Raw genomic sequence first — 25806 nt, 5'->3', positions numbered from 1 at the left:
GCCCCGGCACCCCACGCCCCGCGGCGGCTCCGGGGTGGACATCACGGACAGACAGCTCCCTCCGCATGCGGGCCCCGGCACCCCACGCCCCGCGGCGGCTCCGGGGTGGACATCACGGACAGACAGCTCCCTCCGCATGCGGGCCCCGTCTCCCCACGCCCCGCGGGGGCTCCCGGGTGGACATCACGGACAGGCAGCTCCCTCCGCATTCGGCCCCGGCACCCCACGCCCCGCGGGGGCTCCGGGGTGCACATCGCGCGGCTCCACACGGAAGCCACGGCCTGCGGGAGGAATGCCGGCCGTGCGTCTGAGTCGCGTCCGGTGTCTCACGTTTCTTCCTTTTCCTGCCATCTCTGCCAGCTGGCTGACATAAACTCACGTTTCAATGAGTCTGGGGGCGCGGCAAAGCAAACGGGAGCTCTAGGGTCCCTCAGCCCGGGCAGGTGTCTCGGCTCTGCCGCCTCTCGCTCAGTTCAGTTTTCTGAGCGGAGTGTGCCCCTCCCCTAAAGGAGGTCTGGGGGATGAAACTGATTTCTCCGCTAATTCATTATTTTCTAATTCCATGCTTCCCCCTGGCTTGGCACTAAGTGGTCTGCACTGACGAAAAGCTGCTCAATAAATTCAGGCGCAAATTCCACGACGGAAGAGTCCCGGTCCCCCGGGGAAAAGAAACTGGCTCCCTTTTGACCCTCTCAAGATGTCGGCTCTGCGAGCAGCCGGCGTTGCCACTCTCAAGATGGCCACCAGGAAGTGCGTCGTCCGGGGCCAGCCCCGGAAATCTCGCGTTAGGCGAGGCCGACGGGTAGATTCTCGCGAGAGGGCTCGTCAGTCTCCAGCAGGCGTCGTGCGAACAGCAGCTGGCAGCGAAGGCGGAGGTGGAACCGGAGCGGTGAGGGTCTGTGCAGAGGTGGCAGGCCCGGGGGCTGCTGGGGCCAGGAAGTGTGGAGACCGGGTTCTGCGACTCGGGGCGGAGTTAGCAGGTGGCGTAGGGGTGGGCTCGCCCATTGGGGTCCGCGATTGCCAGATGGAGGCTGCCGGAAGTGCGCCCAGGGAGAATCTCCCAGGGAGCCGGCGGGGAGACTGAGGCTTAGGGTGGCGCCCTGGATTGTGGCTTGCGCTGAGGCCGCCGTCTCTCCCCTGCAGTAGCAGAAGATGTCGGACAGCGAGGACAGCAACTTCTCCGAGGAGGAGGACAGCGAGCGCAGCAGTGACGGCGAGGAGGCCGAGGTCTGTGCGCCTGGGGACCGGGACCGGCCCCGCAGGAGGGCCCCTATGGAGGCCCCCGGGAGCCGCCAGCCTGTGGGGAGAGAGAGAGAGAGAAGCCAGCAAGTGGGAGTCAGGCAGACAGGCTCTGGGGGCCGCCCGGGGGGCCTGGGCTGCGGCAGGTACTGGGAGATACGGCGGACGTGTGTACAGGCCCCGGGGAATGTGTGTAGTAAGCACTCGCTCTAGTTTACAGAAAGCTGCTGTCACAGGAATTGTGCCCACTGTGTGCCAGGCGTACCTCTTTGCCCTTGGGCTACACCAGTGACCAAAACAGACTTTACCGATCTCTTGCCCCTGCGAATGTAAATAAACGTGAACACTAAGTTAAAAGTAAGGGATAGAGCATCCCTCATCTGAAAATCGAAAACTCGAAAAGGCCCCGAAATCCAACACTTTTTGAGTGGAAAGTTCCATACTTGACCTCATGTAATGGGTCGCAGTCAACATGTAAGCGGGCTGAGAATCCCGTAGAAAACTACTTTCAGACTCAGTGTATAGGTGTCTAAACCCAAGTGAGCTTCATGTGCAGACTTGGGTCCTATCCCCATGACATCTCATGCTGTGCAAATGTTTCCCAATCCCAAACACCTCTGCTCCCAAGCATTTTGGATAGGGGACACTCAACCTGAGTGAGCTAGAAGGTCCCCAGAGAAGGAGAGTGGGGAGTCCTGGGTGGACTTGGAATGGGATGATCAGGGCGAGTCTGACAGGGTGGCTGGAGGTGAGGGAGTGAGTCATGTGGGTACTTGGAAGAGGAGTGTTCCACTCCGAGAGACCAGAAAGGGCAAAGTTGGGAGCGTTCCCACCACTCCTGCTCAAGGAGCAGTAAGGAGCCAGGAGCCCAGCGTGGCGGACAGGATGAGAGCCACAGAGAACAGGAGCCAGGTCGCACAGCTTCTCGTGGCCGTGCTGAGGAGGGGTCCGTAGCTGAGTGACCGAAGCCTGGGCAAAGCAGAGATGGGAGCTTGAGTTCTGAAAGGCTCACTCTGGCCTTGGGTCTTTTGAAGGCCTCTGTTCTGGAACCAAAAACAGACATTTCCTGGGACACTGGTTCACTCCCCAGATGGCTGCAGTGGCTGGATCTCGGCCTGGCTGAAACCGTGATGCTGCAGCACCATGCTGGTCTCCTACGTGGGGGCAGGGCCCCGAGCACTTGGGCCGTCTTCCGCTGCTTTCCCAGGCACATAGCAGGATGGAAGTAGAGCAGCCAGGACTGGCGCCCGTATGGGTTGCCTGGGTTGCAGGTTAACCCGCTGAACCACAATGCCGCCCCCTTGAAGTATTTTATTCTCCGTTTGGTTTCTGTCTGATTCATTTGTTGACACATAGCTGAGCATCTGTTACCAAGTTCCAGTTCCCAGGTGTCAAGAGAGGGAAGTGGGGCAAATCCTTGCTTTCGTGGAGGTTGCGTTCAGTAGGCAAGGGCTATGAACCAATCAAGAGATAGAAGGCGATTGTAGGTGTCTTGCTCGATGCAGAGAAACGTAAAACATTTATTTTCTTAGCTAGTTGCCTGGACTCACCTGGGGGATTCCACATAAAAATTAAGATTGTGGGGCAGCAGGGTAAGCCACCTCATGGGGCACCTGCATCCTGTATCAGAGTGCCAGTTCACCAGCTGCTCTGCTTCCGCTCCAGCTCCTGCTCACGCGTTCTGGGAGGCACAACACGATTGCTCAACCGCTTGGGCCCCTGGCACCCGTGTGAGACCTGGGTGGAGTCAGTTAAGAAAGGGGATGATGTCGCATGCCTGTGTCCTGGCCAGCACCAGGTTGACAAGAATGCTGTGGTTTCCATTGAATGGCCTACATATTTGGGTGCCTTTTTTTTGAAAGTCAGAGTTATAGAGAGGGAAGGAGGAAGGGAGAGAGGGGCAGATCTTCAGTCTGCTGGTTCACGCCCCAGGTGGCTGCAACAGCCAGGGTTGGGCTAGGCTGAAGCCAGGAGCCAGGAGCTTCTTCCAGATGTGCCATGTAGGTGCAGGGGCCCAAGCACTTGGGCCATCTTCTGCTGCTTTTTCCAAGCCATTAGCAGAGAGCTGGATTGGAAGTGGAGCAGCTGGGACACGAACCAGCGCCCACATGGGATGCCGGCCCTGCAGATGCAGCTTTACCCCCGTACCGCAGTGGTAGCCGGTGTTGCCTTCTCGCCCTCTGTGGGCCTTTGGTCATCAGGGCTTGTGCCCCTTGGTGCTTGGCTTCCAGGGGGAGCGTTGGAGGAATCAGGATGCCACGACGGGAGGGAGTGGGGCAGACGGGAGGATGACAGGAAAGGCTTAGCTCCAAGCCGTAGCACTGGCTTCTTGGTCTCTGACTCATGGCTTCAAGACACTTTGCGGGGTGGGTAAAGCCTGGCAGTAATGACCCCAGGTTCTCTTCCCGGCTGGGATGATGATCTGGTTTGCACCATGCCGAGTCTCGCTTCCCCAGTACCACATCAGGCTCTTGAGTCACCTTCTGTCTCATCCGCTGTCCCCCGGGGAGGCAGGAGAGCAGTATGAGTGAGCCCCGCACCCCACTGCCAGATGGGGCAGAGGGGCTTCTCAGGTGACCACATGTTGGCATGGCCCTTGAGGGTGGGAGTGGCGATGAGCTGTTGGGGTTGGTGTCGTGTTGGGATCATGGACTCCCCCACAGGTTTCTCGGTGCCGGGGCAGAGATGGCTTTGGTGAAAGTCGCTGCTGTAAGGGGTCTTGAGGTGATGCCAGGACGGGGTGGGAGTGCTCTGCTCACGGATGTGCCAGGGTCGGGAGGCAGCCTTTTCTGGGAGCTGCAGCGGGGAGGCGGGGCAGATTTCTTCCGTTAGGCTGTGGTCTTGCTGTGGTCTGGGTTGTGAACATGTGGGACACAGTGGGCTAGTTGCCGTCATGTGTTAGACATTTCTGAAATCTTTGGTGCCCAGCCCCAGGCTGGCTGATGCTGAGAGAGCCAGGGGGTGCCTGAGATAGCCTGGGCTTTGCTGTCCAGGAACCCACGGTGGTCAGTGCTGTGCTGTGGGGAGTCCAGAGGGTTGCAAGCTCAGACGATTTACCTGACGGGGGAGGGTGGCAGGGAGGACTGCCTGGAGGAGAGTTTTTTTTTTTTTTCTTTTTTAAAGATTTATGTAGTAGAGATGCAGAGAGAGAAATTTTCCATCCACTGGTTCACTCCCCAAGTGACCGCAGTGGCCAGAGCTAGGCTCATCAGAAGCCAGGAGCCTGGATCTTCTGGACCCAATGCAGGTGCAAGGGCCCAAGGACTTGGCCCATCTTCTACTGCTTTCTCAGGCCATAGCAGGGAGCTGGATCAGAAGTGGAGCAGCCGGGACTCGAACTGGTGCCCGTGTGGGATACAGGCATTGCAGGCAGCAGCTTTACCCCCCACAACACAGCGCTGGCCTTTTAAACAGAGGACCAGCATGGTTGATGGGCAGGCTGAGCGAGCATGGAGTAGTTCAGTGTAGCTGAGACTTCATGTTTGGGAAACCGAGGGGTGGGAGAGGCGGGGAGGCAGTGGGTGGAGTGGGCTGCCCGCCCAGGCTGGCTGAGAAGCAGTGACGAGGACCAAGTGGTCAGAGTTTGCCAGGCGCAGAGGATGCCTCCAGGTCAGGGCTGGCGAGAGGTGCCTTTAGGCAAAAGAAGGACAAGACATTGAGTGACACCGAATTATTTAGTGAGAAAGTTCATTTCATTTGCGGTCTGTGTCCGGTCTGTTGTTCGGATGTAGGGGAACATTTCCTTGTGGTGCTGTTGTGTCTTGAACCCCTGTCTGAAAATGTCTGAAAGTTGCTACTTGGTGTTTATCTGGGAGAACAGGCCTTAGGCTTGGGGCCTGCAGCAGGCAGCAGTATCTTGCTGGGACTTAATAACATTGTTTTGTGTCTATCGTTGTGGTTACTGTCTGTGACGAGATAAATGGCTGGCGCTGTCCCTGTGAACATGGAAGGCCTGGTGAAGTTGGTGAGTTAGAGATCAAAGTGCAGGAAACGCTGTTTGGTGTGGACACACAGAGCAGAGGCCAGAGGTCCAGGGAAGAGACTGCGGCAGGGGTCCGGCTGTCAGGGCAGCGTCCTGGCCGAGGCCTGGGGTGTGGGGGTGGAGGAGGAGGGACGGCTGGAGAGGTGACGCTCACGGCACAGAGGACAAGGGTTTGGCGCCTGACAGGAGCTAGCAGTGGCCAAGCATGGGTCTGTGGGAGGCCAGTGAGGCCAGTGTGGGACACAGCGGGTGTGAAGGGCTCTGGGCGCATCTAGGGAGCCAGACAGGAGGCTGTTGGTGCACGGGGGTCTCAGCTCCTGGAGAGAAATGGAGGACTAGAGGCAGACAGGGACTGAGGTCACAGAAGGCAAGTGGCCCTGGCAGAGTGGGCCCTGGACAGAGCCACGGGGACTCAAGTCCGCCTGTGAGGGATGGGCAGAGGGAGAGAGATGGGGAAAGCCAGGGGAGTGCTCGCGGCGCCGCAGGAGCCAGGAGAGGCCTGACCACAGGGAGTGTGCCGTCAGCGGGGCCGGAGCCGGCCTCCTTTGGGTAGGGACTCCGGACGGCTGTGGAATTAGCCCTGGGTGGCCAGTGACCTCGGTGAGCAGTGTGGGGTGGACACAGAGCTACAGGAGTCATTGCGTGGCAGTGTCTGCCCCTTCAGGCGAGGGGGTGGTGAGATGGCCCAGGGCAGGTGTAGAGCGGACAGGCAGGCCACGGGTGTAGCTGACGGAGCTGCAGGACCTGAAGGCCAGGTGGAGGACGAGGAAGGAGGCGAAGTGAAGGAGTGCCCGGGGCGGCTCCTGGGGACTGGCTATGCGTCGGGGGTGGGGGACAGCCGTGCTGCCACTGAGCCAAGGGGTATGACTGGCCAGGCAGGCTGGAGGTCAGGTTTAGGAGCTTGGTAGAACCGAGGTGCCCCAACCTCGCTGACCCCACAGGTAGAGGAAGAGCGGCGGAGCGCAGCAGGCAGTGAGAAGGAAGAGGAGCCTGAGGAAGAGGAGGAGGAGGAGGAGGAGGAGTACGACGAGGAGGAGGAGGAGGAAGACGATGACCGGCCCCCCAAGAAACCCCGCCACGGAGGCTTCATCCTGGACGAGGCTGGTGCGTAGCATGGGGCCCGGCAGGTGCCGAGCACGGCCGCCTTCGGCTTTCAGTTCTGTGTCTCGAGGGTGCTATTTTGAAGAACGTTTCCTTTCGGTAGCAGGCGAACGTGTCCGCCCCCGTGCGGTGCAGTGTAGCGTCACTGCTTAGCGAGCACCACGCCTGTTTTCCTCCTCACTCCTGCCCGCCACTGGCTCATGTTGAAGCAAATCCCCAATACTTAATTTTCCTCAAAATATTGTTGTATGTATTCCTGAAAGATACACACTTAAAACACCCGTGTTGTGCGTGGAGTGCCTGGGTTTGGTCCTTGGCTCCAGCTCCTGATTCCAGTTTCCCAACTGTGCAGACCCTGTAAGGCAGTCGTAATGGCTCAGTAATTGAGTTCCCACTGCGTACGCCGGAGACCTGGGTCGCATCAGCTCCTGGCACCGCCTGGCCCAGCCCCTGCCATCGCAGGCATTTGGGGGGATAAATAGGGATGGGAGTTCTCTGTGCCTATCTCTATCTCTCAAATAAGTGAAAAAAAAATTTCTAAGCACACACTCACAGTACCATTATGATCCCTTAGAATTGACCATGACTTGTTCTGGTCCTTGGGGCAGGCAGCAGGAAGCGCAGGCCATCCCCTGCTGGCCTGGCTCTTTTTTTTTTTTTTTTTTTTTTTTTTGACAGGCTGAGTGGACAGTGAGAGAGAGAGACAGAGAGAAAGGTCTTCCTTTGCCGTTGGTTCACCCTCTAATGGCCGCCGCGGTAGCGCGCTGCGGCCGGCGCACCACGCTGTTCCGATGGCAGGAGCCAGGTGCTTCTCCTGGTCTCCCATGGGGTGCAGAGCCCAAACACTTGGGCCATCCTCCACTGCACTCCCTGGCCACAGCAGAGAGCTGGCCTGGAAGAGGGGCAACCGGGACAGGATCGGTGCCCCGACCAGGACTAGAACCCGGTGTGCCGGCGCCGCAAGGCGGAGGATTAGCCTGTTGAGCCACGGCGCCGGCCCTGGCCTGGCTCTTGCTGTGTTCTTCGCACGGCCCTGGGCAAGTTGCTGGAGGTCTCTCTGAGCCTCTTTCCGCCTCTGTTCAAGAGGAACAAACAGCTCTCCCTACTTTACCATGGGCATTTGGAAGACTTGGGGGACCACATAGTGAGGAGTGGGAAGTGTGCAGCCACATAAGATCTGTGAAATCATTTGGTCTGGTTCTGCCAAGGCAGCCACAATAAATTTCTAGCAAGCGAATTTCTAAGTCGATAATTTTGTGTGGCTTGTAAACAATGTCATAAATATCCAGATAGCCCTTGGCAGAAGAAAGGTGCTGTAGCTATCGAATGTGTTTTTAAAAATATTTTTGATATCCATGGCCTCGTATTGGCCCCTGAAAAGGCTGCGTTAGCCTCTGCTCCTGCTAGTGACACCTGAGTGCTTATTTTCCCACGTCCGTAGACTGTAGAAAGGGAGGTGCTTAGAACACCATTGTCCTTTTTCTTGGGTCCTTTTTACCTGAAAGAGAATGGATTTTTTTCTCCTAAGGAGCACAGGGATAGGAGACACTGGGAGTTGCTGGGTCTCAGCTTTAACCCTTTTCTCAAAAGCTGAGAGCCAGGGTGTTGTGCTTAGAGGCACGGTCTTAGCAAACGTGCCCAGATCAAGCGGGTGACGAAGGTGTGGGCATGAGGGCCATCCCTGTGCTGATGGCAGGGTGGTGTTGGCGTGTACTGCCCATGTGGGTGCTACATGACAGTGTCCATTAGCATTTAACACATAGGGGCCCTTCCAGCCCGACTCCTTTTTGGGAACTCACCTCACAGTTAAAATGTACAGGTGCATAGAGATGTGGAAACGGGGACTAATCTCACAGCTAAACTGCACAGGTGCACAGACGTGAGCACAGTGACTCACTCAGCCCACAGTTAACTGCACAGGTGCAGAGACGTGAGAACAGCGACTCACTCAGCCCACAGTTAAACTGTACAGGTGCACAGACGTGAGCACAGCGACTCACTCAGCCCACAGTTAACTGCACAGGTGCACAGACGTGAGCACAGCGACTCACTCAGCCCACAGTTAACTGCACAGGTGCACAGACGTGAGCACAGCGACTCACTCAGCCCACAGTTAACTGTACAGGTGCAGAGACGTGAGCACAGCGACTCACTCAGCCCACAGTTAACTGCACAGGTGCAGAGACGTGAGAACAGCGACTCACTCAGCCCACAGTTAAACCGTACAGGTGCAGAGACATGAGAACAGCGACTCACTCAGCCCACAGCTAAACCGTACAGGTGCACAGACGTGAGCACAGGGTCTCGGCTCACACCTGAACGGTACAGGTGCATAGAGGCGTGAGCGTAGGGGTACTCGATGCAGCCTTGTTGCAGTTGTGAAGGTTTGACTGCAATGTCCCTTGATGACAGGGACCTGGTTAAATGTGTTGTGGGGTGGGGGGAGGGTGTCGTGTTTGGCCTGTGCTGCTGTGGAAGGAGAACCCCGAGGCCGTGCTGAGGAGGAACGGGTGCTTGGGAACCGTGGTCATGGTGGTCTTGGCCCTGACGGCCTCCCTGACCCCGTGGCCTTGCTGTTTCAGATGTGGACGATGAATATGAAGATGAGGACCAGTGGGAGGATGGAGCAGAGGACATCCTTGAGAAAGGTGTGGGCCCTGCCACTGCAAGACCCCCGCGGGAGGGCGTGGCCGACAGGGTCTTCTGAGCCCGTGCCCACCCCAGCCCCACCCTCCTCACCTGCTTCTTTCTGTCCTTGCCAGAGAGACCAGCTCCCTCCCCTTTTGCTTTAGGCCCATGAGTGGGGGGCGGGGGCGGGGGCTTCAGGGGGTGGCAGTTGCTTGCAGAGGACTCTGGGACCCTCGGGCCCCAGTAAATCCCTCTGCTAGATTGGAGGGTGGGTGGGTTCTGTCCCAAGATACCCCCCACTTCCTGGGCCAGCGCCCCCTTCCCTGTGAGTTTCCGTTCTGTGCGCCTCATACATCTCGGCTTCTCCCCAACCACCTGGTGCCTGGCCTTTACTTTTGATTTTCAACCTTCTGTGTTCCCCCCTTTCCCTCCCCCCAACACATTGGTTGATTTTGCTGCTATAATTTGGCTCATACTTTGTCTGCCCTCGCCCACCACCACCACCACCACTACCACCACCACCACCACCACCTCTTCCTCCTCTTCCTCCAAGTAGAAGAGATTGAAGGTAAGAATCTGAAAAGGGTGACTCCCCGACCCCTCCTCCCATATCCTGACATTTCCTCCTTCCTGCACCCCGCCCTCATCCCCAACTTGTCTGGGCCTGGGGGCTCTGACTCACGCAGGGTCCAGAGCCAGGGAGTTCTGGGCCAGGTCTCCAGCAGTTGCTGGCCTGGGAGAATGTGTGTGTGACCTGGTGTTTATGGGGGCGGGATGGAGTTCAGGCCTGCTGAGACAGTGGGGAGCTGCTGGGCCCCACGAGTCCCCACATCTCACTGATGAGAAGCAGGTGCCCAGTAGGGTAGCGTGTGGGGGCGGGGGTTGGGGTCTTCCTGACTCTGGTTCCTCAGCCCCGCCCACTTTCTCTAGGCCTCTGCTCCCCACCCGCCCTTACTTCACCCCTTCTGCCCGTCTTTTTTCAGCCTCCAATATTGATAACGTTGTCCTGGATGAAGACCGTTCTGGGGCCCGCCGCCTGCAGAACCTTTGGAGGTGAGAGGGAAGGGGGAGATGGGCCGGAATGGCTTCCAGGGGGCGATTCGGAGGCAGGGCAGCCCATCCCTCACGCTCCCATTCATGTGTGCTTTCCCCGTTGTGCGCTAGGGACCAGCGAGAGGAAGAGCTGGGCGAGTATTACATGAAGAAATACGCCAAGTCGTCTGTAGGAGAGACGTAAGGAGCTGGCCGGCAGGGCAGGGGACAGGCGGTCCCTGAGCGGGAAGGGGCAGGGTCTGACAGCTCCACTCCCGCTCCGCAGAGTCTACGGAGGGTCTGACGAGCTCTCGGATGACATCACTCAGCAGCAGCTGCTCCCGGGTGTCAAGTAAGGCGGTGGGGGCGGGGCCGAGGCGGGGACCTTCTGTGGGGTGCTGGTGCCCACTGGGGTCCCTCTGGAGTGAGTCAAGGCAGAGTTACACAGACTCGGGGAAGGGGAGCAGGTGGGCTCTTTCTTTCCTGCTTATGGCTGGGAGAGTGGGGGAGAGGAGAGCCAGGGGCCCTGGGGTGTGGAGAGAGGAAGGGGGGCGTGGGGATTCGGGTGTTTCTCGGTGGGGAGCTTGTTCACTAAAGGGCTGCTTCTTCTCTGTGCCCAGGGATCCCAATCTATGGACTGTCAAATGCAAGGTGTGTGCTCTGACCTGGGGCTCGCGGGGGGCCGGGAGAAAGAGGGCGGCTGCTTGTGGGGAGGACTGTCCGTGTCTGTCCTGGGGCTCCTCGGCTCCCAGTGTGCGCTGCCCCCACTGCCGCCCACCCTGCGCTTCTTGCTGTCTGCCCCTTACTCTGTGCATCTCCCCCTGCTGTATCTTCTGGCCTCCTGTCTCCGCCCCCTCCTGCGTCCTGCCGTCCAGCTCGTCAGCCCTCTCAGATGTGCTTCTCTTCCAGATTGGGGAGGAACGGGCCACAGCCATTTCCTTGATGCGCAAGTTCATTGCCTACCAGTTCACGGACACGGTAAGTCAGACACAGGCAGCTTAGGGGTGATAGACAGGGCGGAACCCAGAGGGAAGAAAATGACAGGCTTCCAGGGTAGCAGGTAACCCCTGGGCTGAGCCGGGTTGCCTGCTAAATGAGCTGCTTCGGCTAGAACGAGCCCGCTGCCCAGGCTGCAGGGCTCGTGTGTGCCCTGCGGGAGGTGTGGTTGTCGCCTGCATTCCCGGCATGCTCTCTCGGCCCCAGCAGCCCTTTGCTGGCTTCCTGTGGGGAAGCGAGTTCTGCCTGTTCCCCAGCACTGTCGGCAGCGGGCACCTCTGACCGCTGAGGAGGAAGTTGTAGTGTGGCCGTGTGGCTGAGCGTGGCAGGGAGCGCTCCTCCCTTCGCTCCCATAGCCGTCTCACGTTCCTCAGGCCCTCTTCGGTGCTGGCGCCTGCACTGGGAGATATCAGGGTGCGTGGTGACCGTGCCACAGCTGGCCCCTGCTCCGTCTTCAGGGCACACCACAGCACACACGGTGTGAGGTAACACTACAGTGTGCCAGGCAGCAAGTGCTGTGTTAAAGACCCTGATCTCTTGTTAGACTGCCAAGTTAGAGTCCTGCCCCTGCCCTTCCTAGCTGTGTGGCCTGGTGTGGCCACGTCCCATCTTGGGCGCTGCTTGCCCTTCAGCTGCTCAGGACCAGGTGGCCTTGAACATGTCCAGTGCTTAGCCAGATCTTGTCCGCAGCTTGTCCTCAGTGAACTCACTGTTGTTAGAGGCATAACTGGCAGTTTTGGAACCAGGGCAAACCTGAGGAAGGCTGACTTCAGAGTTCGTGAAGCCAGTACCGCGAGCGGGTGGTGTGTGCCGGTGGGGGCAGGTGGCCTGCTGCGGGATTTCAGCCGTGTCCACACACCTGCGTGTGTCCTGGGTTCCCTTTTGAGTTCGGTATTGATGATTGTTTTTGTTGTTAGTGATCGAAGCCCAGGTCTCCGTGCCTGGGAGAGCCTGGTTTTCCACAGGTAGCAACTGCTGGTTCCTGGATCTTTCTGGAGCATCTTCCATGGGTGTTGACAGATAAATGTCCTCCTTTCTGCCTCCCTCTCCCCAGCCCTTTATTATTTTTTTTTTTAGAAAGATTTATTTATTTGAAAGGCAGAGTTACAGATTGGCAGAGGCAGAGATAGAGAGAGAGGTCTTCCATCAGCTGGTTCACTCCCCAAATGGCCGCAATGGCTGGAGCTGTGCCAATCCAAAGCCAGGAGCCAGGAGCTTCTTTCGGGTCTCCCACACATGGATGCAGGGGCCCAAGGACTTGGGCCATCCTTTATTGCTTTTCCAGGCCATAGCAGGGGCTGGATCAGAAGTGGAGCAGCTGGGACTCGAACCAGTTCCCATATGGGATGCCGGCACTGTAGGTGGCAGTTTTACCCACTACGCTGCAGTGCCGGCCCCAAGGCTAGGGAAATTAATTGGCTAGATCATGGTTGTGATTGCTTTAGATCACCTCTGTTGGGTATTTCCATTTTTCATCATCACAATCAATGCTGAAAAACTAATTGCTTTTTTAAAAATTAAGAAATAGGGGTCGGCACTGTGGTGTAGCGGGTTAAAGTCCTGGCCTGAAGCACCGGCGTCCCATGTGGGCACCGGTTCTAGTCCTGGCTGCTCCTCTTCAATCCAGCTCTCTGCTATGGCCTGGGAAAGCAGTAGAAGATGGCCCAAGTGCTTGGGCCCCTGCACCCATGTGGAAAACACAGTAGAAGTTCCCAGCTCCTGACTTCCGATCAGCGCAGCTCCGGCCGTTGTGGCCATTTGGGGAGTGAACCAGCAGATGGAAGACCTCTCTCTCTGTCTCTATCTCTCTCTGTAACTCTTTCAAATAAATAAAATAAATCTTTAAAAAATAAATAAATAAAAATTAAGAAATAATTCACATAAAATTTATTTATTTATTTATTTTTAAAATTTTTTTGACAGGCAGAGTGGACAGTAGAGGGAGACAGAGAGAAAGGTCTTCCTTTTTGCCATTGGTTCACCCTCCAATGGCCGCCGCGGTAGGCGCGCTGCGGCCGGCGCACCGCGCTGATCCGATGGCAGGAGCCAGGTGCTTCTCCTGGTCTCCCATGGGGTACAGGGCCCAAGGACTTGGGCCATCCTCCACTGTGGCACTCCCTGGCCACAGCAGAGAGCTGGCCTGGAAGAGGGGCAACCGGGACAGGATCGGTGCCCCGACCGGGACTAGAACCCGGTATGCCGGCACCGCAAGGCGGAGGAAAAATTTATTCTTTTTAAGACTTATTTATTTATTTTAAAGAGTTACAGAGAGAAAGGGAGAGACAAAGAGATTCTCCATTTGCGAGTTCACTCCCCAGATGGCCACAATGGCCAAGCTGGAGCCAGGAGCCGGAAGCTTCATTCTGGTATCCCACATGGGTGGCAGGGGCCGCAAACACTTGGGCCATCTTCTGCTTTTCCCAGGCCATTAGCATGGAGCTTGATTGGAAGTGTGATAGCCGGGGCTCAAACCCACACCCATATGGGATGCCAGCACCGCAGGCGGCTTAACCCGCCAGCCGTGGCGCAGGCCCAGGGTTTACCGTCTTGATGGCTTGTCCTTTGCCTCTCACACCAACATTTGCCTTACAAGTATGTTGTCTGCCTGATAGAATCACTCCAGCTCCCTTTGGTTCTAGTTGCCTTTTTTTTTTTTTTAAAGAATTATTTATTTATTTGAAAGAGTTACAGAGAGGCAGAGAAAGAGAGAAGTCTTCCATCCACTGGTTCACTCCTCAAATGGCTGCAACAGCTAGAGCTGGGCCAATCCGAAGCCAGGAGTCTGGAGCTTCTTCTGGGTCTCCCATGTGGGTGCAGGGACTGGATTGGAAATGGAACAGCCAGTACTTGAACCGGCACCCATCTGGGATGCCAGGACTGCAGACAGTGCTTTATCCACAACACCACAGCGCTGGCCCCAGTCTGGTAGTCTGTTTTCTACATGCAGTGTATGTCAGATGTCTCCCTGTGTTAACACATGCAAGGTTATCTCCTTGGTTTTTTTTTTTTTTTTTTTTTTTACTGCTGGCTTGTATTTCACAGTTGGTTCAGTCATAATTTAACCAGTACTTCTTTTGGGCCATTTTACAAATTCCCCATCATGTTTATTGCTGCTGAACTGACCTGCGGTGAACGTCCTTGTGTTTGTGTCACGGTGGGCCCCGCGTGCGCCCTGGAAGGGATGTGCGTGGCAGGCACTGGTGTAGTCAGCAGCTGTGTCTCTGCTTCTTCCCCGCCGGCCCCTGCAGCCCCTGCAGATTAAGTCGGTGGTGGCTCCAGAGCACGTGAAGGGCTACATCTACGTGGAGGCCTACAAGCAGACCCACGTGAAGCAGGCCATCGAGGGGGTGGGCAACCTGCGGCTGGGCTACTGGAACCAGCAGATGGTGCCCATCAAGGAGATGACGGACGTGCTCAAAGTGGTGAAGGAGGTGGCCAATCTGAAGCCCAAGTCCTGGGTCCGCCTCAAGCGGGGAATCTACAAGGATGACATCGCTCAGGTGCGGGCGCGGGCTTGGCCCCTCCCCCGTCCTGCCCGCCCCACCTTTCCTCTTGTCCCATCCTCTTCCCTCCCCCGGGCAGAGCAAACCCCACTTGGATTAGGTGGGTTTAGTGGGGAGCACACAGGAGATGCAAGGCGGCCTGCTGCGTGGGTTCAGAGGCACACGGAGCAAGGCGCTGAGCGCGGGGAGTTCCTGGGGAGGGCACAGCACATGAGACGGGGCCCTCCTTGACTGAGGGTGAGGGAGGGCGGGAACGACCAGGCCGTGCAGCCGTGGCGGCTCTGCTTCGACTGCGGTAGGACTGGAAAGTGAAACCAGTGACTTCATTTTCATGGGGTCACTCTGACGGCTGTGTGGAGACCGCACCTCTGTTCCATACGGGGCAGGGGGTGATGTGGCAGTGTCTGTAACAGCCCACAGTGCACAGGACAAAGAACGACCTGGCCCAAGAGGTCAACAGTGCTGAGGCTTGGAAACCCTGGAGTAGACTGGAGGGGGCCACGGGCAGGAGCAGGGAGACCAGAGAGATGGCTGCCACCTTGGCCGGGTGGCACCACGTCCTGGTGGTGAAGGAGAGGGGAGGAGCTGAGGGGTTTGACGGCAGATTGGGTACGGGTGTCGGAGAAAGTCAAGAGTGACTCGGGGCTGCGTGTCTGAGCAGAGGATGGAGTGGGAGGCGGCAGCTGTGCTGGTCCTGGGCCCGAGGCACCTTTCAGACGTCCACGTGAGACGTCACGCAGACGGTGTGCACTGAGTTCCAGAGCTGGAGGGAGACGGGCCAGAGAGGGATGATTTCCTCCCCGTCGTGCCTTGTCCCTCTCCTTCGGCATCTTCTTGCCCTTCCTGGGCCGAGGGTCTGGCTCCTGCTGAGTGCGCTCTGTCCTCCGCAGGTGGATTACGTGGAGCCCAGCCAAAACACCATCTCCCTGAAGATGATCCCCCGCATCGACTACGACCGCATCAAGGCCCGCATGAGCCTGGTACTGGCGCTGCGCCGCCTGGGGGTGGGTCCTGGCGACCGCCACTGGGGCCGCCCTTCTCACCTCTCAAGGCCCTGCCCCGTTTTCTCCACAGAAAGACTGGTTTGCCAAAAGGAAGAAGTTCAAGCGGCCTCCGCAGAGGCTGTTTGATGCGGAGAAGATCAGGTGAGGGTCCTGGGGCTCTGGGCTGGGGTCACAGGGCCTGTGTCGCCGGGGGGGGGGGGGGGGGGCACCGCTGCAGGTTCAGTGGACGCGTGGCCAGCTGTGCGTTGCTGTGCCTCCATCTCCGCTGTCGTCAGGGTGGACAGTGACGCCCCTGCCTCCTCGGAGCCCTAGGTGTGTGTGCCAGGGCAGCACCTGGCGCTTGTAGGCAGGATGGTCCGTGGGCTCCGGTGTGAAATGCGACTTGGCTCTCTGGCTCGGTGGTCTCTCCCCCAGGCCCCCTCACGCCCCTTAGCCTTGGGCTCTTCTTGCCCACACTCCCTGGCTGGGTGGAAGTTGGAGCAGAGCAGGATTTCAGCGTGTACGGCCAGCCGTGGGCTCTGGCAGCAGGGCCAGAGAGGAGGAGAAGTGATGGGGTACCAGGACCCACTCCCTCTGGCCCTGTCTGGAAGCAGCTGTGCCTGTGTCAGCCGGACAGGTCTCCCTTTGTTTAAAAAAGAATTTATTTGACAGGTAGAGTTATAGACAGTAAGAGAGAGACAGAGAGAAAGGTCTTCCTTCCATTGGTTCACTCCCCAAATGGCCGCCATGGCCGGCGTTGCACTGATCTGAAGCCAGGAGCCAGGTGCTTCCTCCTGGTCTCCCATGCGGGTGCAGGGGCCCAAGTACCTGGGCCATCCTCCACTGCCTTCCTGGGCCACAGCAGAGAGCTGGACTGGAAGAGGAGCAGCCAGGACTAGAGCTGGCGCCCATATGGGATGCCGGCACTGCAGGTGGAGGATTAACCAAGTGAGCCACGGCGCCGGACCCCACGTCTCCCTTTTGACTTGACAAAGGCTAGCTGTGGAATGCACCCTGCAGTGTGCTGGTGCTGGATCGCCACACCATCAGTCTTCTCTTGGCTGTACCGCCCTTCCTGGGTGGGCACCTGCAAGCCTTCGTGGCCCTCCTCGCCCCCAGGAGCCTGACTGGCAGTGCCCCCATATGCTCTTCACCCAGACTGCCCCTGTGGGAAGGTGACTGTACCTTCCATGGGATCAAGGGATTCCCCACTCACAGCAGGGAACAGGGACTGTTGAGTGTTCTGCACCTGCCAGGAGGGCCCAGGGCATAGATGGACCAGGGGCACAGACCGGGGCACAGATGGACCAGGGCAGAGACAGACCTGCAATGGGCTCTCAGTCCTCAGGCGCACTGGTTGGCGACCTTGGCCATGTGCCTGTTCCTCTCCAGGGAAGTGAGAAACGGGTCACAGGGTTTGGGGTGGAGTCACTGAGGTCATGAACGTGCTTATTAACTGTCATGGTCTGATGCCACTCCGCTGTTCACTGGTGCTTGCTGAGCGCCTGCTGTGTGCACTGTTCTTGGTGAAATAGATCTCTCCTGTCACAGCTTACCCTCCTGGAGCCGGCATGCTGATCAGAGAGACCGATTAGACAGTAGTTCATCACAGCAATAAGTGCTGTGGTGTGAAAGGAAGCAGGGAAGGAGGGGCGGGCATTTGGCTCAGCAGTGACGGCGATGCTTGGGATGCCTGCGTTCCATGCCAGACCCTTAAGCTGGAGTCCCTGCTCTTCATCCAGCTTCCTGCCCTGTACACCCTGGGAGGCAGCAGGTGATGGCTGTAGTGCTTGAGTCCCTGCCTCCCACGTGAGAGACACAGATGGAGCTCCAGGCTCCTGGCTTTGACCTGGCCTAGCTCTGTTTTGCGGCATTGGGGAGTGAACCAGTGGATTGAAGATACCTCTTTTTCGTTCTGTCACTGCCTTTCAAGTAAACGAAAATAAATACATAAAACATAGAAAACAAGGAAGGGCACAGTGGAGTGTGGGGGTGGAGCTGTGTACCCCTCTGGAGCTGAGCCTAGGGTTTGTGGGAAGTCTCTCTGCTAAGGGAGTGTGCAGGGATGAGGGGCATGGGGCTCCTGGGGTCCCCTCCCCTCTTTGTCTTCTGAGGGGACCAAGGTACAGCAAGGTTCTCTCCCTGACCCCTCTTCCTGTCTAATCTTCTCATGCCCACAAAATTCCAGGTCCCTGGGGGGCGATGTTGCCTCTGATGGTGACTTCCTCATCTTCGAGGGGAACCGCTACAGCCGGAAGGGCTTCCTGTTCAAGAGCTTTGCCATGTCCGCTGTGGTAAGGGCTCCAGGAGGGGCAGAGCTCAGGGCAGGGCGGGGGCCGGGAAGGTCCAGCTCGCTCTCCTCTCGCAGACCATGTCCCGGGCAGTGTGCTGTCCAGGTCTGTGCTTGATGTTGCTTGGGTCAGGAGTGATCTAGGGGTGATGTCCAGCAGCTGGGTGCTGGCACTGACCTTGGTCCCTTCCTCTCCACGCCCTTGCTTGCTCCTGGGCACGCAGATCACAGAGGGTGTGAAGCCCACACTCTCTGAGCTGGAGAAGTTTGAGGACCAGCCGGAGGGCATCGACCTGGAGGTGGTGACTGAGAGCACAGGTATCTGGTCCCCGTCTGTGGCTCAGGCCAAGAAGGAGTGGGCAGCCCAGCGGGGGCAGCCCCCACCTCAGCCTCCTGGCTGCCCCCGCAGGGAAGGAGCGAGAGCACAACTTACAGCCTGGGGACAACGTGGAGGTGTGTGAGGGGGAGCTCATCAACCTGCAGGGCAAGATCCTCAGCGTGGACGGCAACAAGGTCACCATCATGCCCAAGCACGAGGACCTCAAGGTGGGTTCCGGTCTCCTGCTCGCTCAGCCGAGAGGCAGGGACTGGAGTCCTGGGGCCGGGACGTCTGTCAGTGTTGTAGGGTACATCTAGGCCTTTCTAGCACTTTCCAGTGCCTTCAAGTGTTTGCTGAGGTCATAACATGTGCATCTTGGGTGGGGGTCAGTGCAGGCCTGCTTTTGAGACTGGGATGAAAGAATGATTAGTTTCTGTGCTCCTGGCCTGTGGCTTCTGGTCTCCGGGGAACTGCTGGACTGTTTGTATGTGGAGGCCTGTTGGGGTGTGTGTTCAGTGTTTCTCTCCTGGGGCGCAAGGGAAGGACTGTGTGTGTCCTGCCTGCATGTGGCCATTTGAAGGAGGATGTGTGGTTTAAGGGGTGGGTCAGCAGGTGTTAATGGCTCAGCTAGTTAAGCCGCCACTCGGGATGGCCACATTGGCCACACTGTGTATCAGAGTGGCTCGTCTGCTTCTGACCCGGCTTCCTGCTGATGCATCTGGGAGGCAGCATTTGATGGCTCAGATGCTTGGCCCCTGCCACCCACATGGGAGACCTGGACGGAGTTCCCGGGCTCCTGGCTTTAGTCTGGCCCAGCCCCAACTGTTGGGGCATTAGGGAGTGAGCCAGTGGGTGGAAGTTCTCTCTCTGTTGCTGTGCGAACAAAAAGAAATAAACATTATTTTAAAGTCAATATTTTTAAAAAGAAGTATAAAAAGTAGGGTATCTGGGAGTGTATCAGGTTGAGTATGTGACAAATCAGATTGCTCCGAGCGGGTACATACGTGTTGGGGTGATGTGGGTTGTGTCGGCTGTTGGGTGGGCTGTCTGGTGTGTCATGTGTTTGAGGGTCAAGCATCTCTGGGGGTCCAGGCAGGCATCGTGTGTCTCGTCTTCTTTGTGGGTAAAGGTGTGTGTGTGTGCCACTGTGTTGGTCTGAGAGCTCTCCAGGTGGCCTCAGGGAGCGAGTTTGAGCCAGAGTCTCCCGAGTACATGAGTGGCTTCTGAGGATGGAAGGGGCGGGTGGGTGTGGTGGCCCCTCCCTCACCTGAGTGTCCCTGCACCCATTTCCCCAGGACATGCTGGAGTTCCCGGCCCAGGAACTCCGGAAATACTTCAAGATGGGGGACCACGTGAAGGTGATCGCCGGCCGCTTTGAGGGCGACACAGGCCTCATTGTGCGGGTGGAGGAGAACTTCGTCATCCTCTTCTCCGACCTCACCATGCACGAGGTGGGTGCACGGGAGGCCTGGGCAGGGCGCGTGCCTAGAGGAGACCCGGGTAGACCAGAAACCCAGACCCTGCTCACGCCTTCACCCTCTCCCCCACAGCTGAAGGTGTTGCCCCGGGATCTGCAGCTCTGCTCAGAGACGGCGTCAGGGGTGGATGTTGGGGGCCAGCACGAATGGGGTGAGATGGTGCAGCTGGACCCCCAGACTGTGGGCGTCATCGTGCGGCTGGAGCGGGAGACCTTCCAGGTGTGTGCCCAGTGCTCTGCGGTGGGAGCTTCCTTTCCCTTGAGCCCCTTGTCCTGGGGGTAGGGGCGGGTGGTGGCTGAGCACAGTGGCTACGAACCCAGCGCCCTCTGAGTTGCAGGCCTGCCCCTGTCACTTGTGGCGGTGGCAGGCCTGGCCCTGTCACTTGTGACTTTGTGACAGTGAGCAGGTGGCAGGTATTTCTTTGCGTCAGTTTCACTCTTGGACGATGGGGATAATAGCAGCATCTGTGTTCATTCCATGAGAAGGTCTGAGATTGTTATATTCCCTGCGTGTCCCGTCCCTCCCTCGCTCCATGCCACCCTCCGTGTCCCTCCGTAGGTGCTGAACATGTACGGGAAGGTGGTGACCGTCAGGCATCAGGCTGTCACCCGGAAGAAGGACAACCGCTTTGCTGAGTCCCTGGACTCAGAGCAGAACAACATCCACGTGAAAGACATCGTCAAGGTCATCGATGGCCCCCACTCAGTGAGTGCAGACCCTGCCCTTGAGCCACACTGGAAAGTCGGGGGCAAGGCGGGGCAGGCAAGAGAGTGACCCTTCTGCCTCCTAGGGCCGCGAGGGCGAGATTCGCTATATCTTCCACATCTTCGCCTTCCTGCATTGCAAGAAGTTGGTGGAGAATGGAGGCATGTTTGTCTGCAAGACCCGGCACCTGGTGCTGGCCGGCGGCTCGAAGGTGAGGCTGGTGTGGTGACCCCGTCTGTTGGCGGCCTGGCTCAGCTCTCCAGCCTTCTCTGGCTCCAGGCAGGAGGAGATAGGATTGTGGGGGATTAGGGGAGCAGGTGGCAATGGCAGGTCTTTGGCGAGTGTGGGATTCTGAGCAGCCCCCCCGCTCACTCCTTCGTTCAGTTTTATTTTTTGAGCCCCTGTTGGGTGCCAGACATGAGATAGAGCAAGACCCAACCTGGCCTTCCTGGAGCTGAGCAGAAGGAGGGCGTACGTGTCCCGTGGGGTGCTGGCAAGGCCGCGAGGGGATTTCAAACGGGGAGAGATGGAGAAAGGAGGGGCTGCTCCGAGAGGAGGGGAAGGAAGGCCTCCCCGCAGGTGCGGCCTTTGCGCAGAGACTGAAGGAAGGTGTGGAGGGCAGTGAACAGCTTGGGGAACAGCATGTGCCAAGGTTCCCGGATGGCACTTGCAGAAAAGTGTACAGGTCAGGCGTCGGCAGGGAAGTCAGGCCCGGGGTCTCGGAAGCTGGGCCCAGAAGGTGGACTCCGGGGGCCCGCAGATGGGATGGTGAACGTTCACGGCTTGTAGCTTTTGTGTTGCTAGGGACTTAATTCCTGACTTGTCACGTTTCAGTCCTGCTTCTTGGCCTGGGAGGCCGGGGGCTGTTGATTGACAGGCCCAGGGTGGCGCGGGCCAGCCGTTCCCCTGAAGGAGGGAGGGATGGCTGCTGGGCAGGAGACGCAGGGACTGTCTCCACGTGGAGGCAGTCGATGCGGTGTAGGGGCTGCGGCCTGTTGCCCAGGCCCTGCCACCCCCATCCCCTGCCTGTCAGGTTCACTCCTTGCCCCTCCCCTAGCCCCGAGATATGACCAACTTCACCGTGGGTGGCTTTGCCCCTATGAGCCCCCGGATCAGCAGCCCCATGCATCCCAGCGCTGGAGGTGAGAGGGGTCAGAGGCCAGGGATGTGTCGGGTGGTGGGGAGGGGCTGGAGGAGAGCCCATTCTCCCTGAGCACCTGCTCTGGGCCAGGCCCTGCCCGTAGGGCTCATAGCTCGGGGGAAGACGAGCCCAACCCCACAGTGACAGCAGAGTGGTCAGGGCTGTGATGGGAAGGCCCAGGGGTTGGGGCAGAGGAGGCTCCCAACCCAACTAGGGGGGAGACAAGCAGGGGAAGAGGGTTTGCGGGTGCCCTGGCTGTGGGCCCAGCATGTGAAGGGGGTTCAGCCCTGGGGGACTGGTGATGTTCTCCTCCCTCCGCAGGTCAGCGTGGTGACTTTGGTAGCCCAGGTGGCGGCATGAGCAGAGGCCGGGGCAGGAGAGACAATGAGCTCATCGGCCAGACTGTGCGCATCTCCCAGGGGCCCTACAAAGGTGACCTTCGAGGCCATGCGGAGGCCCGGGGAGGGCGCTGTGCACGAGCGCCCCACCTGGCCTGACCCCCCACCTCCCACCAGGCTACATCGGCGTGGTGAAGGATGCCACGGAATCCACAGCCCGCGTGGAGCTGCATTCCACCTGCCAGACCATCTCTGTGGACCGTCAGCGGCTTACCACAGTGTATGGGCCCGGCTGAGGGAGGGCCCTGGTGGGGTGGTGGGAACTAAGAAGGTTCTGCTCACCCCCTTGTTCTTTGTTCACAGTGGCTCACAGCGCCCTGGTGGCATGACCTCAACCTATGGGCGGACACCCATGTACGGCTCCCAGACGCCTATGTATGGCTCTGGCTCCCGCACACCCATGTATGGCTCTCAGACGCCACTGCAGGATGGTGAGCCCTCCCAGGGGATGGGGGAGGGGTGGCTGGGGGGACTGGAGGCCGGGCGGAACTGATGGCCGTTGTCTCCCCAATTCCAGGCAGCCGTACCCCGCATTATGGCTCACAGACACCCCTGCATGATGGCAGCCGCACTCCTGCCCAGAGTGGGGCCTGGGACCCCAATAACCCCAACACGCCATCACGGTAAGCCCTAGGGTTCCAGACACTGGGGGTGTGTGCTGGAGTATTTTTGGGGGAATTCTCTGCTCCCAAGCCCAGGCTGGTCCATGTGGAAGAGCAGGCATGGCTGGAGTTGGGCAAAACAAGCTGCTCCATGGCGTGGGTTAGTGCTGGGCATGACCTCGGCGCGCAGCTCTCCCCCTGCAGCAGTCGCGGCTGTGGCCGGGACACCTCTGGATGGGGCTCCTGCAGGAGTCCCTGGGGCCACACGCATCTGTCACCTCATTCTCAACACGTCTGGTCCAACAGGGCTGAGGAAGAGTATGAGTACGCCTTCGACGATGAGCCCACCCCGTCCCCGCAGGCCTACGGGGGAACGCCTAATCCCCAAACACCTGGCTACCCAGACCCCTCATCGCCGCAGGTCAACCCGCAGTACAACCCACAGACACCAGGGACCCCGGCCATGTGAGTCCGCCTAGGCGCGCCCCTAGCCCAGATCGCTCCCCACTGCCATCACCTCCTTTGCCCTCCCTGCTTCAACCAATGCTCCCTTGTCTCTGTAGGTACAACACAGACCAGTTCTCCCCCTACGCTGCCCCCTCCCCACAAGGCTCCTACCAGCCCAGTCCCAGCCCCCAGAGCTACCACCAGGTGGCGCCAAGTCCAGCTGGCTACCAGAACACCCATTCTCCAGCCAGCTACCACCCGACTCCCTCACCTATGGCCTATCAGGTACTGGGGCCTCGGCATGCCCTTGGGGGTGGTGGGCCCAGGTGGGCTCGGGCCTATGAGGATGGCCCAGCCAGATGACTGTTGCCGTGACACCGTCTCCCTTTCTGCTGCAGGCTAGTCCCAGCCCAAGCCCTGTTGGTTACAGTCCAATGACACCTGGAGCCCCCTCCCCTGGTGGCTACAACCCCCACACACCAGGCTCAGGCATTGAGCAGAATTCCAGTGACTGGGTAACGACTGACATCCAGGTGAAAGTACGCGACACCTACCTGGACACACAGGTGGTGGGGCAGACAGGTGTCATCCGCAGCGTCACGGTACGTGGGGCCCAGGGCGGTGGGCAGGCAGGAGGCCCCTCTCCCTTGCTGATCTTGCCCCTGAAATCTGTGGTGCTTTTTTTTTTTATTGATTTGAGAGAGAGAGAGAGAGAGAACTCCTATGCACTAGTTTATTCCCCATATGCACTCACTGTGGGCTCACTGTGGGGTTGGAGCCAGGAGCTGGGAGCTCAATCCAGGTCTCCCATATGGGTGGCCAGGACTTGGCCATCACCCCTGTCTCCCGGGGTGCCCATTGGCAGGAAGCTGGAGTCAGGAGCTTGAATTGGGAGTCGGACCCTGGCACTCACGTGTGGATTTCTGCCTGTTGTGCTCATGGCTGAAGCCCCATAGCCTGGAACAAAGCCTGGTTCACAGTGTGGCTACTGTTTTGAGAAATCAGTCCAGTAAAATGTACCGAGTGTCAGGCTTGTGCTCGGCATAGCACCCGCCCTGGGCTCCTGCTCAAGGGCTTCTCCCACAAGCTCAGAGTTCCCGCCCGTCTCAGGGCCTTTGCACAGAAACTTTACTCTGTCTGCCTTTCACTTACCCTGCAGGCGCGTGCTGACGCTCTGGTGGTCCTGTCTTTTATTAGCTCGTGTAATTCATGTTGTGCACCTGCTGCCTAAGATGCACAGCTTTCTCTGCTGTGGTTCTTGGGTTACAGAGCCTGTGTCTTACTCCTCAGGCACCCACTTCCTGCCTAGATGAAGGACCAACACCTTGTTGGCCTCTAGTCAGTATTAATTAAACCAGTACCAGAGATGACAGCAGCTGTAGGCCTCCCCTACAGCCCTCGCTGTCCCCTGGGGAAGACGGCCCAGAGTGGGCAGAACTGGGGTGAGGCAGCCCAGGGAAGGTTTCCTGGAGAAGATGGCCTCTGAGGCAGGACTGGGAGAGTGAACAGGAGTAAGGCAGGAAGAATGGCCAGGGAGGGGCTCATGGTGCGCCAGATAGTGGGAGTTGCACGTGCGAGGGCTGGGAGCCGAGGCCAGGCCTCCATGTGTCAGGGTGAAGATGGAGGGAGTCACGTGTGTGAAGGCTGGGAGCTGAGGCCGGGCCTCTGTGTGTCGGGGTGAAGTGTGTATCTTGTAGCTGGACCATATCAGTCAATAGGAGGGTGAGTGATAAGGCTGAGAAGTGGTTGAGCCACCTCTGGCTCCAGGATCTTGGACTGTGCAGAGGACCCTGGGGAGCCATGGAAGACTAAGTAGGGAGATGGGATGAGATCTGTGGTCTGGAGTCCTTTACGTGTTGCTGTATCAGGAGTGTAGTGGGTGGGCATGGTGGAATTAGGGGCTGGGAGTCCAGGAGGCCCCGCTGTTCTCAGGAGAGCCATGAAGAGGAGGGAGACAGGTGGAAGAGACCCCCAGGAGGCTGAGTGGGCAGGCCCCAAAGCTCAGGGTTGTCAGGGAAGTGACCACAATGATGTCCAGAGGTCAGGTTAAGGACTGGGGACTGCGGGGCTGTCCCTGAAACCAGGGCCTAGGAAAAGGAGCACGTGGGGGAAGAAACCCGCCAGAGCTGGGGCCGTGGGCCACATGTCCGAGAAGCTGCCCCCATCTGGCCTGAAACGGCTACATCTGGTGCTTCCCCGCTGATCTGGGCACCCCCTACCGCCGCATAGACCCAGGCCCCGGAACCTGGCCCAGCCTGGCCTTTGCTGCCGCGAGTCATCTTGGGAAAGTGACTTGCGTGTTCTGAGCGAGCCTGAATGCGGGCTCAGTCCTGTGCTGGACAGGGCAGCTGACCAGGCTGTGCCCTGCAGGGAGGCATGTGCTCCGTGTACCTGAAGGACAGTGAGAAGGTGGTCAGCATCTCCAGCGAGCACCTGGAGCCCATCACCCCCACCAAGAACAACAAGGTGAGGCCGAGGGCCGAGGGGTTGGGGGGTGGAGGGTGCGGGGCCACTGCTGCAGGACCCTGCCACTGACTGCCTCCCGCAGGTGAAGGTGATCCTGGGAGAGGACCGGGAAGCCACAGGAGTGCTGCTGAGCATCGACGGTGAGGACGGCATCGTCCGCATGGACCTGGACGAGCAGCTCAAGATCCTCAACCTCCGCTTCCTAGGGAAGCTGCTGGAGGCCTGAGGCGGTGCCGGGGACCGAGGCGCAGGCAGAGTGGCCGGGCCGGCCGTCCTGGACTGCCTTGGTGTCCTCTGTGGGTTCACCTCCCCACCATGCTCCTAGGAATCAGAGCAGAGTCCGGAGGAGGGTCCCCACTTTCTTGTACCCCAGCCCCCGGCTTGCTTTTGAGTTACGATCTTTCAATAAAAAGCTGTTTGGTCAAAAGTGCTGAGCCTGGTCTTTTTTTTTTTTTTTAAGATTTATTTATTTGAGGGGTAGATACACAGAGAGAGA

General features: G+C 58.6%; 1 protein-coding gene across 4 annotated transcripts; it reads left to right on the top strand.

The window, feature by feature from the left end:
* Positions 1 to 805: 805 nt before the first annotated feature.
* SUPT5H (SPT5 homolog, DSIF elongation factor subunit) lies at positions 806 to 25737 on the top strand. 4 transcript variants are annotated; one of them, XM_062177982.1, is made up of 30 exons: positions 806 to 895; positions 1144 to 1227; positions 6163 to 6325; positions 8905 to 8970; positions 9507 to 9518; positions 9934 to 10003; positions 10115 to 10183; positions 10269 to 10334; positions 10603 to 10633; positions 10892 to 10960; positions 14227 to 14478; positions 15372 to 15461; positions 15556 to 15626; positions 17653 to 17758; positions 17979 to 18072; positions 18164 to 18300; positions 19369 to 19524; positions 19624 to 19770; positions 20110 to 20256; positions 20342 to 20467; positions 21314 to 21398; positions 21719 to 21829; positions 21913 to 22015; positions 22099 to 22226; positions 22313 to 22418; positions 22704 to 22862; positions 22961 to 23129; positions 23243 to 23446; positions 25215 to 25310; positions 25393 to 25737. In XM_062177982.1, exons 2-30 carry the CDS (start codon positions 1153 to 1155, stop codon positions 25534 to 25536), a joined length of 3252 nt encoding a protein of 1083 aa, XP_062033966.1. In that variant the 5' UTR covers positions 806 to 895; positions 1144 to 1152; the 3' UTR covers positions 25537 to 25737. The 4 variants fall into 4 exon arrangements, with proteins under 4 accessions (XP_062033966.1, XP_062033969.1, XP_062033967.1 ...); XM_062177983.1 differs by having other exon boundaries at positions 810 to 889; XM_062177984.1 differs by having other exon boundaries at positions 891 to 980.
* Positions 25738 to 25806: the final 69 nt, after the last annotated feature.

This window comes from Lepus europaeus, chromosome 19, assembly GCF_033115175.1.
Source record: "Lepus europaeus isolate LE1 chromosome 19, mLepTim1.pri, whole genome shotgun sequence".
Taxonomy (NCBI): Eukaryota; Metazoa; Chordata; class Mammalia; order Lagomorpha; family Leporidae; genus Lepus; species Lepus europaeus.
The sequence above is the reverse complement of the archived record's forward strand: the minus strand, read 5'-3'. Positions and strand labels throughout refer to the sequence as shown.

Excerpts from the sequence above, each read along its gene's own strand:
- SUPT5H (XM_062177982.1), top strand. The coding sequence starts at position 1,153 with ATGTCGGACAGCGAGGACAGCAACTTCTCCGAGGAGGAGGACAGCGAG. Across the intron at positions 1,228-6,162 it reads GTGACGGCGAGGAGGCCGAG|GTAGAGGAAGAGCGGCGGAG; the intron begins GTCTGTGCGCCT and ends CTGACCCCACAG. Across the intron at positions 25,311-25,392 it reads CCCCCACCAAGAACAACAAG|GTGAAGGTGATCCTGGGAGA; the intron begins GTGAGGCCGAGG and ends TGCCTCCCGCAG.